Below are 15509 nucleotides of genomic sequence, written 5' to 3' on the forward strand. Positions count from 1 at the left end.
TGAAAGAGGGTGGGGATCCCAACTCTCTTACATATTCCCACCTTATAAAAGCTGTTGTCAAAAAATGTTCTTCTTTCTTCTTTCAACGAATACCCACTCTACTCCTTCTCTGCAGGCCAGCTCAGCTCCCAGCTCACCAGGGCTCTTCCCTAGACCACTCCCACCAAGAAGCCCTTTCCCTCCCTGGTCTCCATTGGCATTCACTCATCACTTCCACTCCTCTGGTGGCCACCATTCTCGATGAAACATGTGGTTTCAAAGAATAGCATTGCAAGCTCTAGAATGCAAGGAACCCTACGGAATGTAATCTCACTTACTATTTCCCCCTGTCTAAATCAGGGCTTCAACACTGGGATGTTCTCAGAAGATGTTCTTGCAGATGGAGAAGAGAATGGTTTTGAACACACATGAGGTGCAAGAAAAGAGGTGGGTAAGAATGATCGCAGATACAGGTTTATAATCTAACTGGGTAAAGGACTGATGGCAAAGGTATGAAGTCAGAAGGAATTCCTCGACTGCAGACACATGGTTTAGCTGTTGAAGAGAGGCCTGGCTTAGCTGTTGAAGAGAAGCAGAGAACTCAGCAGTCCAATGTGACAGCCGGGAAGTGTGGATTCAAGCTGAGGGTTGGCTTCTGTGCTGGGACTTAGCCTGCTGGCCTACACAGAAGGATGACAGGTTGAGGCAGGATTTGGAGGGGTCGACCTTCATTGCCCAGGCCCCACCAGGGATGAAAATAGCTTGTGATGAGCCAATTTATTTGAACACTGTCATTCATTTTTGTCCTTCTTAAAAGAATGATTCCAGAGAGAGAATTTGCTCACTTATTCAGCCAGCCGGTGGGTTACATGCTTTTATGATGATGGACCTACAGATTGACAGCAAATCTCACTTGGTAACCAGTCATCTTAAGACAAATTAAAGAAGTCATTTGAAAAGTAAGTATATGAAAAAAAAAAAACAAAAAACCTAAGGGCTCCCTTCTACTCCTATTTAAGAACTCAATAAAATGAGGTCCTTTCCACAGGGGAAAATGTTGAAATTCAGAAATGTGTTTAAATTAAAGAAATCCTTGAGGACATATTTACAAACAACAGACTGCTTTCTGAAGTGAGTGCTTTCTGTTTGCCTCTTCTCAAATCCCGTTGAATGCAATGCAAATCTAAGAGAAGGTCATGCCTGCTCATTGTTAGGTTTCTCACACAAAGATTGTTTTTCCTGTGTTGAACTTTACTCCCCCATTCATTTGCCTTTGGATCCAGTGATGATCCTGATTTCTTCTCATTTCTTTCATTTATCTGCCATGGCCTGGTGGGTTTTTTTCTCTCTCTCCCCTTTCCTGGCGTGGCAGGTTTTTCTCTCCTGTAGTCCTCCTAAACAGCCTCCTTTTATCCTCCCAAATGCCCTTTCTCCAGCTTCCAAATCCCTCCCAACCCCCACTTTCTTTAAGAAACCTTCTCTTTTGATCTCCATGACAACAGTTGCACCGTGTCAATGTATTTGCACGGTGTGCAAGTGACTGTATTTTATACGTCCTTCCTAATCAGTCTGCTACAAGCCGCCTGTGGCAGATGCTTCATCATTTAAAGGGACAGTAAAACAGTAGATGTGCAAATGCTCACCGTACCTTCCTGGATGTGGCTGATTAGAACAGGTATCTCTTGTGCTGAAGACTACCAGCCATGTTCTGCTTCCCACATGCCTCCCTCCCGCTTTCCACTGAAAGGAAATGACTTTTGCTGGATGTGCAGAATTCACCCATTGGCCAGAGTCAGCTAAAAGCCTCATTGCAGAATTTCATGTTTGAAGAACCCTGTCTTTCTCAGGCATGTTGAATAATTTAGTTGGGAAATGAATTGAACATTTTCTTTTTAGATTCCTGCAAATCCACTTAAAATGTAATCTGTCCTCGTTTCCCTTATGTGACAAGTTGGGCAGACAGTCTTTTTCATCTTTGTGCATTTTCTGCAGCCCCCCCCGCCCCCCACCCTTACCTGCTTTCCAACATAAACAGTAGCCACTCCATAAGCGTGCTCAGTGAATGGGCGCATCACATTGAACAAACTTTAACTGGGTGTCTGTTCTACACGAGGCATGGCACACCAGGGACACCTATGAGTTAATCAGTGTTCAGAAAACTGCAGTGCTGAAGGTTTGCCCAGGGTACTATGGAGGGGCAAACTAGGGTCAGAAGGATTGCCAGAGAAGAGCACGCTTCACCTGAGCTGAAGGGTGACTGGACGTTGCCTTGGAGGGTGCAATGCTGTCGGCAAAGCAATTGGCTAACACAGCTACATCCAGGAGCAAGGACAGAAGACACCAAGGAATGGAGAGAGGCTCAAGTGACTCTGAGGTGAGGTATCCATGGTGATCACAGGGGTGGGGGATGGTACAAGCACAGATGAAGCTAGGGACACACCTATGGGACAGAACCTATGGAGCCTGTATGTAGTCGCATCGTGGCTACCAGCAACATCCACATCACCCGGAAAACTGTTAGAGCTGCAAGAACTGGGGACCCACTCAGACTTCCTGAATCTAGAATAAACCCTGGGGGTGCAGCCTGGTGAGGTGTGTTTTAAAAAGCCTCCGGGATACTGGTGCTCCCTCAAGTCTGAGAATCACTGTGCTTATCACTGGGAGTCACTCAGTGATTTCGATTTGGCTTTGCCTGAAGAGACTATTTAGTGAAAAAGCAGTAACGATGCATTCCCCCATTTCTCAGGTTAGCCAATAACCCATTTTCCTGGTTCTTTGCAGAACAAAAGGAAATAAATGCACATAAAACTGTTAGACCTTCCTGGTCTTAGGAGCAATTTAAAGATCTACCTTACGCAGCACTAAAGGGATTCTGCTTTACAATAGGTGTGTAGGTGGTGTGAGAACCAGCTGGCTATCTTGGTCCATGGACAATGGATTTTGAGGGAGTTACGTCAGAGAGAGGAGATTTTTTACATTACTGCCTCAAATAATTCCTTTTTCCTTTCCTTTCTTTTCCCTTTCCTTTCTTTTCCCTTTCCTTTCCTTCTTCTCCTTTCCTTTCTCCCTCCTCCTTCCCTCCCTCCCTTCCTTTTTTTCTTTTCTTTTCTTTTTTCTTTTCTCTTTTTCACAGGGTCTCACTCTGTCACCCATGCTGGAATACAGTGGTGGGATCATGGCTCACTGCCTCCTCAACCTCCCCAGGCTCAAATAATCCTTCGACCTCAGCCTCCTGAGTACCTGGGATCACAAGCATTCCACCATATCAGGTGAATTTTTGTATTTTTTTGTAGAGATGGGTTTTTGCCATGTCGCCCAAGCTGGTCTCCAACTCCTGAGCTTAAATAATCTGCCCAACTCAGCCTCCCAAAGTGCTGAGATTATAGGTGTGAGCCACTGCTTCTGGCCTTAAATGATATTTTTGTTCATATATCTCTCCTTAGAGTTGCACTGTATTAAAAACACTATCTGTGTCCTAGGTCTCATAATGGGGAGATATACAGGCATATGACTGGCTCCCCCAAAGTCATTATCTTTCGAGGAGCTAGGGAAGGATGAAGTGTCCACATTTCATGAAATAGAAAAGGGCCACATAACCTGATAATGAGACAGTGTTTAGAACTAAGGGGCTATGCAATTTCAGTTTGATAAATAAATGATAAATGACAGATTACTTGAAATAGGTGCTGTCTTGAGAGCCAAAAATGTTATTTGCAGGCTGGAGCTGCCATATTCTAGTCAGACTTGGCAGCTGAGGAGGAAAGGGTGGCCAAGGGTGTATGTGGGCTTTGCCTTGAGACATAAATGCTGAATGCTAGAAATAGACTGATAATTTTACGATACGGAATTGAGGTTAACTACTGCAAAGCAAAACTCCATTTATTCCATTTCTAAAGTGTGGGACAGCTTCCACTGTATTCATCCAGCCAACAAACACCTGTGAAATAGCTCCTCCTGCTGGGACACTCCTTTTTTGAATTCTGTTGTTCTTCATACCTCATACCACCTGCTAGCCACAGTTAGTATTTCCTACCAGCTACAGAGGCCTACCAGTGCTCTCTGCCAAGGACCAAACAAGGGAATTCGGGCTTTGCTTCCTATGAATCAGCTCTGAGGGGTGGCCTCTGGAAATGCCCCCACCTATCTCCTGTGCCCGACAATGGGGACTTAGAGGGTGTGCTCTGATGCCAAAGAGGGGGTATGCTAGTCTGTGAGCCTAAGGCTGGGCCCCAACTATTTAGCAGTGGCTGAGTGAACCCAAAGAGCTTTGGCCCACCACACATGCCTGGAAGGCTCAACCCAGAGTAGACCCTCTGCAGGTAATGGAGGCCCTGTAATGGCAGTATGGCCAAGGAGGGCAGGGCAGGGGCCCAAGAAAGGCCACAGAGATAAGGGAGGGAGGGTCTCCCTGACCTTAATCTGATAAACAAGCACAAGAGGCAGGATTTCAAAGGCATGGTCATGGGGCCATGGAAAATGCTCAGTAGTAGTTTTGTGGGGTGGGAGAAGACAGCATCTGATTCTGGAAGCTTTGTAAGACAGCGCCAGTGGAGGGCCAGTCATGATCCAACACGGCTGGTAAGGAGGTCAGTTGGGCTGGGGTGGAGCTGAGTGATATGGAGACATATCCATATCCACCTCTCACCCCAACAAACCACCGGGTCTGCATGCTCTGGAGGCAACCTGGATGTCTTGATGAGAAAAGAGAGGAAAGGAGGGTGAAGAAGAATCTTCCTTGGGAACAAACAGGCCCTTTCCACTGAGGAGGGCAGGGTTTGGGAAGCTGGAGCCTGAGGCGGGGAGCCAAGCCAGGAGTCGCCCCGACCAGTGCTCTGACAGGTGCACAGGGCAGACTCTGTCTACCTTGTAGGTCTTTAAACTGGAACTGTCTCCATTTCCCTCCCTCTCTTCCATGTTTGTTAATTATATAAATTCAAGAATAACTAACAGAACCCTCACGTGATATAGGAGGAGAGGGTAAGTATGGAGACAAACTGAGTCCTGGAATCCACAGGGATGAGGCTGAGAGCAGGTAGTGGGTGAGAGTGACCCTGGGCTGGAAGGGACACACAGATGGGAATGGCAGGGAATGGCACTGCCAGGAGGCAGGTGGAAGCTGTGACAGTCAAACTGAGAGAGAGAGAAGAGAGAGAGAGAGCGCGCTTGTAAAGGAGTGAGCGGCATCAATCACATGCATGGTTGTTGCAGCCTTTGTCATTTTTGCTAAGTATCTGTCCAGAAGAACCAAAGAAGATCCAGGTCTTAGAAGGAGCCTGCCCGCTGAAAGGTGAGCTTTAATTTTACAACTGGAAGGAATTCCTGAGTGCTTTACATCCATGCCAAAAGAACCAATGAACCGGAAACCATTTTTGAGTGGGGCACTGCTATAAAGCTACCTAAAAATACAGAAGTGACTTTGGAACTGGGTCATGGGCTGAGGTTAGAAGAGTGTTGAGGGCTCAGAAGAAGACAGGAAGATGAGGGAAAGTGCTGGGATTATAGGTATGAGCCACCACAGGTAGCCTCTTATCTATTTTTGGGTAATGAAAGGCTTTAGCCTTGACTAAAGGGATTTTAGACATCAACATGCAAGAATAGGTATTTGGGGGTAGAATATTGAAAAAGTTGTCTAGGCTAGGCACAGTGACTCATGCCTGTAATCACAGCACATTAGGAGGCTGAGGCAGGAGGACCACTGTAGGCCAGGAATTTGAGACCAGCCTGGGCAAAATCGTGAGACCTTATTTCCAAAAAAAAGAAAAAAAAATCAAAAAGTTAACTGGGCATGGTGGTATGTCCTTGTAGTCCCAGCTACTCAGGAGGCTGAGGTAGGAGGATCACATGAGCCTGGGAGGTCAAGGCTGCAGTGAGCCGAGATGGTGCCACTACACAGCATCCAGCCTTGGTGACAGAGTGAGATGCTGTCTCAAAACAAAAACAAAAACAAAAAAACAAAAGAAAAGAAAGAGTTGTCCAATAGGCTACTGTATGTTCCCTGTTAGGAACGTGCTAGAAGCATTCAGACCAAGGGCCCCTGTGAACACTCTGGCTTATGCTGGGGGGAAACACTGCACAAGTCCAGATGCAACACGTGCCACAGATACCACCCAGGCCCACGGGAGCAACACAGGCACCCCCTGAATCACGCTCTCCTTCAGTGGGAAGTCTTGCTTCCTAAATTCACTGAGGATCTGCCACCTAAATTCTTCTGTTATTTACAGAAAAATAAACCTTGTTTCCACCTTTAAATTGTTACTGGCAGGGAAAACAGGAAGGTAAAATGGTTTTATTTCTTATACATCTATAATTACTCAAAGCACAAAGTACTTTCATTTTTGGTCTCAACTTACATTTTTCAAAAGAACAGGAAGAGTTTATTATAGGAATTGAAAGAATTTAAAGGACCTTTCAGAGTTTTTAATACAATGAAGAGTTTGGCTTTAAAAATGTTATGGGCTCTCTTGAAATAGAGTTAGTTACATCTTAATGTATTAACTTAAATGTATTTGAACTAGCGAAATACATTTGAAGGCACACGTTGTCTTTTTCCGTCTTGCTTCATGCTACCTTGAAAATAGTCTGGAAATTACCTGTGCCGGGGCAGCTAATTCATGCTCTCCTGGCTGGGGTTCTTCCTATGATGGACCCTAACCAACTTCGTCCAGCCAAGTTTTAAACAATAAAACTAATGTCATGTTTTTTCCTTTGCCTTAGGAAAGGAGTCCATGACATAGCAGATGCCATTTGATGATGGCATCTATGTAATTCTTGATTGGATATACGTTTTCCTTTGATTTTTCATTCTAACATCTGTGCCCTGTTTACTAACTTATCTATCTCATTTGATTTCTCTGAAAAGATGGGAGATGTCATCAGCGAGATGACTTAAGGACTGCTGTCTGAGGACATTCAGCACATGAAACAGTGTATATCCACCTATGCTCTCCCTGTATGGCATCTGTGCATTCATAATGCTCAATGCCATATTCACTTTAGCTTGATTTTCTGATTTGTTCTCTATGAAAAGCAGAGTTAGGATTACATGAGAACCAATAAAACTGTCTAAGATGGTCTTCTGAATATTTTTATTAAATTACTACCTACTTTTAAAAATTAATTAATTAAAATTTTGAGACGAGACTCACTCTGTCACCCAGCCTGGAGTGCAGTTGTGCAATCTTGCCTCACTGCAGCCTCTGCCTCCTAGGGTTCAAGGAATTCTCCTGCCTTAGCCTCACGAGTAGTTGGGACTATAGGCATGAGCCATCATGCCTGGCTAATTTTTGTATTTTTAATACAGATAGGGTTTCACCATGTTGGCCAGGCTGGTCTCGAACTCCTGATGTTAAGTGATCTGCCTGCCTTGGCTTCCCAAAATGCTGGGATTACAGGTATGTGCCACTGTGCCCAACCCCATCCATCTATTATTAGGTTATTGAAAATAAACTTCTATTTTTTTTGTTGGGAAAATTTCACAATATTTACACTTATTGGGAGATATCTGCCATCAGAAATGGCAGCGCTGTCCAGAGCCATGGGTGGGGTGGGCGGAATCAGTATCTAGCATAGGGATCGAAATTGGGGTTGTTAATCGAGGGGCCCCTTTATGGATTCCAGAGTGGGCCCACATCCATTATCCTCTATGGCTATCAAGTCAGCGCTGGGAGGGGAGGAGGGAGGAGAATCTATCATTAAAATGCACTGCTACTTTCTTGGTTATGATATAATGAATAAAACACTCAACTCAGAACTAGAGAAAAGGGTTCAAGTTCCAATCATGACAAATCGAGTGACTTGCTCAAGGTCATTTTGGTTAGGTGTAGAGATGGGCGTTGTATCTAATTTTCTGAAATTTAATCCAGTACTTTTTATACTGTATTCTAATTATACATAATTTACTTGTTGGAAATGGATTTAACTTATGCTAAGGCTACTTTATATCAAATGTGATGAAATAATGTCAACTTATATTTTTACATGTACTCTTGTTTTCACTGTGAATATTACATGTTTGTACATATATGTTACTGTAAAGCTTCCTAGTGAATATTATGCATAGTGTGCTTATTAGACAATTTGAGTCATTTTCAATATTATTCTGACCATACACAATCTTTGACCTAGCGTCACAACTTCAGGACCTGGTCCAATCGTAAAACGTAATGTTGATGCACTAAGAAAAGACCTAAGGATGAGTATCAATAAATGTCCAAAATACCCTTTAGTTGCAACCTTATTTGCATTTCTGATCATATGCTCTTTAAATCAAGATAAAATACAATACTTGCCTTCTAAAATTATATTGCAACTTTACAGTTTATAACCTAACTGTTATAAAAAAATCAAAGTGACTACACTTAGATTTTTTTGTGTTCATCCAGACTCAATGTGAAACTCTCAGAAGAAACCATCTAACAGGATTTCTGGCTTGATGACAACAGACGGCCTTGGTCCTAAGCCCTAGTCCAAGTTCGATTTGTGTCCTGTCAAGGTCACTCTGCTGGAGAGGTACAGCTTTTTCAGTGGGGTTTTGAATCAAGAATTGCCTCTTAGCCTGACAGTCGCAGATAGTATCTCTTTCCAGCCTACCTGAGCATCAGACCCAGATTCCACCCCTGTGGCCGCCAGTAGCTCTTGCAAATGCAGCCAGTATCTTCCTGGCTGCACTCTGAAGCTGGAAACCAAGGGAACTGCCTGCTTAGGTCAGGAGACCTGCCAGACCCTTTGTGCATGCAGGCTGGCAGCTCTCTCCTGGGACAGAGAACTGGAGTCCTTGAAGAAGGCCCATCACATGGCTAAACTGAGAGGAATAACCCAATACATAGATGGAAAGATGTAGAATACCTTCCAAATGGTATAAATAAACATCATGGTTTCATTAAAGAAACATGCATATTTTATATCTACAACAAAAAGATGCAAATTCAGTCACCTATGGCTTTCTAGAAAGTCCACAGTTTTTTTTTTAAAGCACCACCTTTTGATATGAACCTTTTATGATAAAAGGAAATAATGGTAAATGGTTTATGCGTTACTTTAAAAGATATTTATTGCACTCCTGCTGAGGTTACAGTGAACACACAAGACATGTTCTCAACCCTCATGGAACCTAGAGTCTAGTCTACCTAAAAAAGTTGAAGAAGAACAATCTTACTTCATACGGATGACCAGAGATTTTGAATTTTTTTTTTTCTTGTTATCAAGGAAGGAGGTTAGACTCGTTAATAAGAGAAGGGCCAAAAATTCTTTAAGTATTTGTAAGAAATGTTGATTTTCAGGAATTTCAATAAGGCTATATTATAAAACCAATGCTAGAGCCAATGGATTAGTTCATAAAAGCAAATGCAAACTTTTGTCATTTTTCACAGCCTAAAGATTAAAGTGATAGTTGAAGAATTAAGTAAAGTTTATTTCAAGGCAACCTTTTTGAATTTCAATTGATATAGGAGAAAAAGGTGTCTACTCACTACTAAAGTTACTCTAAGGTTAAGTTTATAATTTGGAAAGAAAAGGATAGCAGGTAAGAATGTAAATTTCATATATCTTCTCTAATTTTTATGGGGTTGGGTATAATTTATAACATGAGTTTGGAAGGAATAGTAAAGGGAGTTAATATTTATTGGGCATTACTAGGCATGAACTACAATCTTGGCACTTCATAGTCATCAACTTGTTGACTGCTCAGAAACCCAGGAGGCAGACCCAGGCAGCCTGGGTGGAAGTTCTCAATCTGACAGTCACCAGCCTTCAGAACTTGGGCAAGTTCCTTTGACTTCAGGATCTCCCTCTGCACAAAACTGGGTGTTCCCAGCTCACAGATAAAATGAGACAATGTGTGCAGAAGTTGAGCATTGTGCCTGGCAGGGAGCAAACCCCCGGAAGGACAGCTGTCCCAGGAACCCCTGGCCAGGAAATACTAGTGCGGGAAGGTGCCTTGTTCTTTCCTGGAGGTAGAGGGATTTCAGTGCAGAAGGCAAGTGGAGCCCGCAGTTTATTAAACCATTACTGTCGAGGTCACTGGAAATATGGCAGTTTTGTTTTTAGATGACAGACTGAGCCATTTTCCTGTTGTAAGAGCTCAACTCTGAAACTTAATAGGTTGTAATGATGCCTCAATTAGCTGGAATTATTGGGGATAGTGGAGATGTGATATTCTGGTTAAAAATATTCTTCGGATTACTGAAATTTAATTAAATCTCTAAATGTTCAACTTTAATATTTTACAGAAATCATACCTCTCTAATTCTAAATGAGAATTTTGCTCATTATAAGTAAAATTTTCACCCAGATGGTACAATACTGAGGGCCAAGAAAGTGATAAAATTATTCTCAGATTTTTATTGCAAGTTATCACTTTGATCATTATTCTCAGCACAGGAATGTTTAAGTAATTGACCATTTCCTATTTTTGGGACAGCCTGTGGTTCTGCAAAGATTTCTCATTTAATGCAAAAATAAAACAACAACACATATTTTATATCAATAGGAAAAAATTTCCTGTCTTAAATTGTATTCTCTGGATAAATGTTTTGAGATGTATATAATCGTTAAATATTCCAAATAATGAAAGTTTTATTTTAGGAGTGACCACGGCAAACACATACATACACACACGCAAGCATGCACATAAGTAGCTGGCAATCACGTTGTCCTTAATTTGCATAAAAGGAGGGTAAGTTGATTCTGAGACTGATTACGAGAGAAGGTGACAGACACTGCTAAAAGAGACACTTTAGGAGATAAACTAAAAATCAGAATTTTCTGAAAAACCAAAGAATTCCTTAGTTGTACAATTTTCAGGTACTTTATCAAATATGTTATCAATTATTTATAGCTTTAAATATTCTTTCTGATTTTGAATCAGAAACAAAATCTGCCACAAATTAAATTGCATTTGCTGACACAAATCCTTTTGTTTTTCCAAGACTGTCAAATGAAACTTTACTGTCATTTATTTTAGTTTATTCAGAACCGCTTACATCGTCTTTTGAATTTCTGTCAAGGCCTCGGTTAGCACTTTAGTTAACTTAATATTTGTAAAAGTATTTAAGAGCCCTTTCCAAGACTTTATCTTGCATAATATAGACATCAAATACGCTTGTGGTTCTTGAACATCTTTCTATGGGCTTACATTTGGGATGTGAAGATGTCCATTTCCCATGAAACTTATCACAAATTGGACCACTATTGCCCTTTACTTTTCAATGAACTATATTGAAAATTACTATAGTAGAAACTCACATGAAAAGTGGTTGGTCGCCTGGTGTATTGAGTGTGGTTCACATCTTTGGGTGCCTGCCATTGTACAGGCTGGGGCATTTCACTGTATCATGAGTTAGGCCTGAGCTCAGCATGTTTGCTGTCTGGAGATCCTAATACCTGGGAAGCCTTCTCCATGGCAGTCTCAGAAACACATAATGCTTCACAGGCAATTGTCATATGGAACACTTGTCTTCTAGGGCTCTTCCTTCCCAACTCACATATACACTCACCTCTCCTTCACGCAACCCATTCATTCATTCATGGAACACATGTCAGCCACGAGGGATCGGAGCTGAGTGAGCCTCTCTTCCTGCCGCCAAGGAGCTCCCAAAACAGTGGAGGGGATGCACATGAAACAGACTGCAGAAGCCATGGGGTGGGGACCTCACTGAGCTATCACCAAGAGTGATGGATAACACAGAGGGTGAAACTCTAACTGCACTTTGGAAATTCCCATTTTCACGGCGGCAGTCATGCACAATCTGAGCCTCAAATGAGCAGGAATGGACAGGAGAGGTGAGCGTGTTACAAACCGTGGAACACTGACAAGAAAGACGATAATACTTGTGGACTGCTGCGTGGGTAGGTATCCCTGGGAAGGTGGGGCAAGGTAAGGGGCCTGAATCCAGGTGCTGTAGCTGATGTAGGATGGCTGCATTCACTAGGTCCTGAGCAACCTTTGCTGGACATGAAAGATTTTAAAATCAGAAGCTCTTCTTTGGTGAAAGAAATAACTAAGATAAAAGGGGTGCCGGGTGCGCTGGCTCACACCTGTAATCCCAGCACTTTGGGAGGCTGAGGTGGGAGGATCACTTGAGGTCAGGAGTTCAAGACCAGCCTGGCCAACATGGTGAAAACCCCTGTTTCTACTAAAAATACAAAAAAATTAGCTGGGTGTGGTGGCACGTGCCTGTAATCCCAGCTACGTGGGAGGCTGAGGCAGGAGAATTGCTTGAACTTGGGAGACACAGGTTACAGGGAACTAAGATTGTGCCATCTGCACTCCAGCCTGGGCGACAGAGTGAGACTCTGTTTCAAAATAAATAATAAATAAATAAAATAAAAATAAAAGGGGAAAGTTGCTTATTTTGATCAATAGAGAGTGTTGTTACAGAAGCAGTGTTTGTTCAATGATAATTAAATAAATGTAATATCTATCTCCAGTGTTAGAGAAAGGCCACCAAAGCACCCCTTACCTTTAAAAGGCTTAGAGTCTAAATGGTTATTTTCCCACCAAAACCCCAGAGCTATTTCCTCCTTTACCCTGTATCTCTCTACTGAATGCATCTTTTACTTCTGATCAACATCCGTGACCATCAATGAGCCTCCACCTTAGACTTCCCACGACTGCATATGTCCACCCTGACTGACAGATGTGGGGCTCCGTCTTTGGGGCTAACGCTATTTCTCCTTTCTTTCTCCTTACACAAAACAGATATTCTGGATTTTATGCCATAAATAAAGGCATGTTGTATGTAACATATTGTCCTTTACATATACATTAGATTTCACGTAATAGCATCCAACTCGATTGAATCAGTGTTGTCCTTTAAAAGCTCATTATATAAACAGGCCAACGTGAAATGATAAGCTGGTAACAGGGCAGCCCCTACCTCATTAGTCAGTTAGATCACCGGCAAGTCTGCCTGCTGACAGGCCATGCCACAAAGGCCCACTACAGAGATAGATTGCACTCCTCCATGAACAATATATTACAGTCGATTCACAATCTAATGAAAGCCAAGCTTCCTTTTAATAGTCCCACAACATGTTCATCCTTTGGCACTCAAAAGAAATTTAACTGCAATGCACTGACTTTTGTGGCTGCTTTCTACAGAGAGAGAAAGGATACAATGCCTTTTAAAGCCTCAGAAGTTTCCATTTTTAGTTATAAGAGCTAGATCCTCTGTGGACAGACACCTCTCTCATGCAGGACCCAAAAGACCCAAATAGCTTTTGAGGCCATAGTAATACCTGGTCTTTTTCAGGGAAAAACACAAGAGAATGTGTAAAGCTAGTGGGTAAAACTTCACAGTCTTCCATTCAAGACAGAGTGAGTCAGCATTCCATTTGTAGAGTGGCGGGAATGCGTGTGGGGTTATGGCTTGCTGAGTGTCTTTATTCTACAATGTGTGTGATGCTCGCAGGTGGTGAATGTGCTCACAAAGACCAATGACACCGCCCCCCCACACTCCTCGGCCTGCACAGTCTGTGCAGCTAAACAGTCATATCACACCGCCCACTGGAAACACAACTCATTGACTGCGGTTGAGAAACGCTGACGCAAAGGGGCTGCATTAACGCATGTAATACCAAAGGTGGTATCCGCCCCAACACTGAAAATCCATTTTTGTTACAGAGGCTGGTCATCTTATGAAAGAACCCACACTAGAGGGAAAACAAACAAACAATCAAACAAAATAACAGATGCAATGGTTAGAAGAGGTGTGTGATGTAAAGACCTCATTGTGGTTGTTGGCTGCCCTCTTCTCCCATTGATACCACAGGAAAAAAAAGGGTGAGGAAAGAGATAAGAAAAAAAAAAATCACATGCAATGAGAGAAATTCAGAGCTGGGATAGTTACAGAAATCTTGGTTCGATAATAACATTCTGGATGAAATGGAATTTGGCCTAAGACAGTCATCTCCAAGAGCACATTCAGGAGGATGACTAATGCCATGGCCCACCAGGTCAGGGCCATGCTACTGACTTGAAGTTCACGGAACAGTGGTGGTTGGTGATGAGCTTGCTCCAGAATCAACACTGCTTCCTTACTGGAGGAAGTTTGCTATGGAAACCATGGCTGTTGAATGAAACAATGTGCTTAGTGATGCAATTGTTTACATTGTGGCTGAAGCTTTCTTTCTCTCCCGGCTACTTACAACAAACACTAAAGTAACCAGCAGCCAGTCAGCCTCTATGGGCCACACGTGGGGTAGCACTGCCCTGGGCGTCAGATGATTCAACAGCTCGCTTCGCTGGCAAGAAAATGTAGGGGCTTTCTTGAGAACACATCAAGTTAGTGGCACAGTGAGGACCTGGCCTGTTTCCTGCCACCTCGGTGGACTGTCTGCCACCGTATGCTTTGTCATTTAAAACAAAGCAATTTGAAAACATTTTTGCTGGGATGAAATGAGAGCATGCAGTCAGGGACCTCAGTTTCACTATTTCTGTAGAGACCACTGCTTAGGACCTTGATCAAGATTCAAGCAGAAAAAAAAAAAAAAAAAGATAAAACCACTTTATTTTCTGAGATACAGAATTTGCTGTGACAGTATTCAAAATGTGGATACAAATACTGCATTTTAGGAAAAGGGCTTTCAAGTTAATTTTGAAAAACTAAGTTTTGTAAAATTTGAGAGTCTTGGTGTCGGAACACTGAACAGGAGTGAAGGGCTCGCCCTGGGGGGAAAGCACCGGGAATACAAGTGTTTGCTGGGTTTACCTTCCACGTGACCCTGATGCTCTGAGATGATATAGGCTCCAGGTGAACTTCCTGAGGTGGACCGTCAGGAGCTGTAAGGACCAAAAACCCACAGGCAGGTTAGAGAAGCATGCCGGAGCAGATCGAAGCCTACACAGCCAAAGGCGGTACCCGAAGTCATCCCATCCCCATGTTTGGCACAGAGAAAGAAGTTTTTAGCGGTCGTGGGAAACGTCAGTTTTGTAGAGTTACTGTGTCCAACTCTTGGCCTTTGCTTATTTGCTCTTTGGAAACGTGAATCTTGAGGACCTATCACGGTATTCCTTCTCACCACGTCTTTGACAACTTCGTGTATCAATCCCAAGTTTGAACAAGTTAAGGGGTACAACAGAAAGTTGCAAAACAAAATTTCCCTTATAAAATGCTGTCTATGGTGTGTACTGAAGGTCCTTCTCTCCCCGCTGGAAGCTTTGCTTAGTGATGTGGTATTGGGGTTTCTCAATTGATTAGAACGACTTCGGGCAAAAATAATCAAGATTCTTCTGTCTTTGGGTGTCTTTCATGGCTTTTGTTCTTCAATTAAAAACGCTTGTGGCCAGGCACGGTGGCTCACGCCTGTAATCCCGGCACTTTGGGAGGCCGACGCGGGCGGATCATAAGATCAGGAGATTGAGACCATCCTGACTAACATGGTGAAACCCCATCTCTACTAAAAATACAAAAAATTAGCCAGGTGTGGTGGTGGGTGCCTGTAGTCCCAGCTACTCGGGAGGCTGAGGCAGGAGAATCACTTGAACCTGGGAGGCAGAGGTTGCAGTGAGCTGAGATGGCACCACTGCACTC

At 43.0% G+C, this 15509-nt stretch overlaps 1 protein-coding gene across 1 annotated transcript in view; it reads right to left on the reverse strand.

Moving 5' to 3' along the window:
- Window positions 1-15509, reverse strand: part of DSCAM (DS cell adhesion molecule) — a 341028-nt gene that overhangs the window by 139781 nt on the left and 185738 nt on the right. The window contains exon 12 of the mRNA XM_033232515.1: window positions 14688-14758. Within this exon, the coding sequence (XP_033088406.1) occupies window positions 14688-14758 (71 nt within the window). The remainder of the gene's footprint in view (window positions 1-14687; window positions 14759-15509) is intronic.

This window comes from Trachypithecus francoisi, unplaced genomic scaffold (genome assembly GCF_009764315.1).
Source record: "Trachypithecus francoisi isolate TF-2019V2 unplaced genomic scaffold, Tfra_2.0 Lachesis_group14, whole genome shotgun sequence".
NCBI lineage: Eukaryota > Metazoa > Chordata > Mammalia > Primates > Cercopithecidae > Trachypithecus > Trachypithecus francoisi.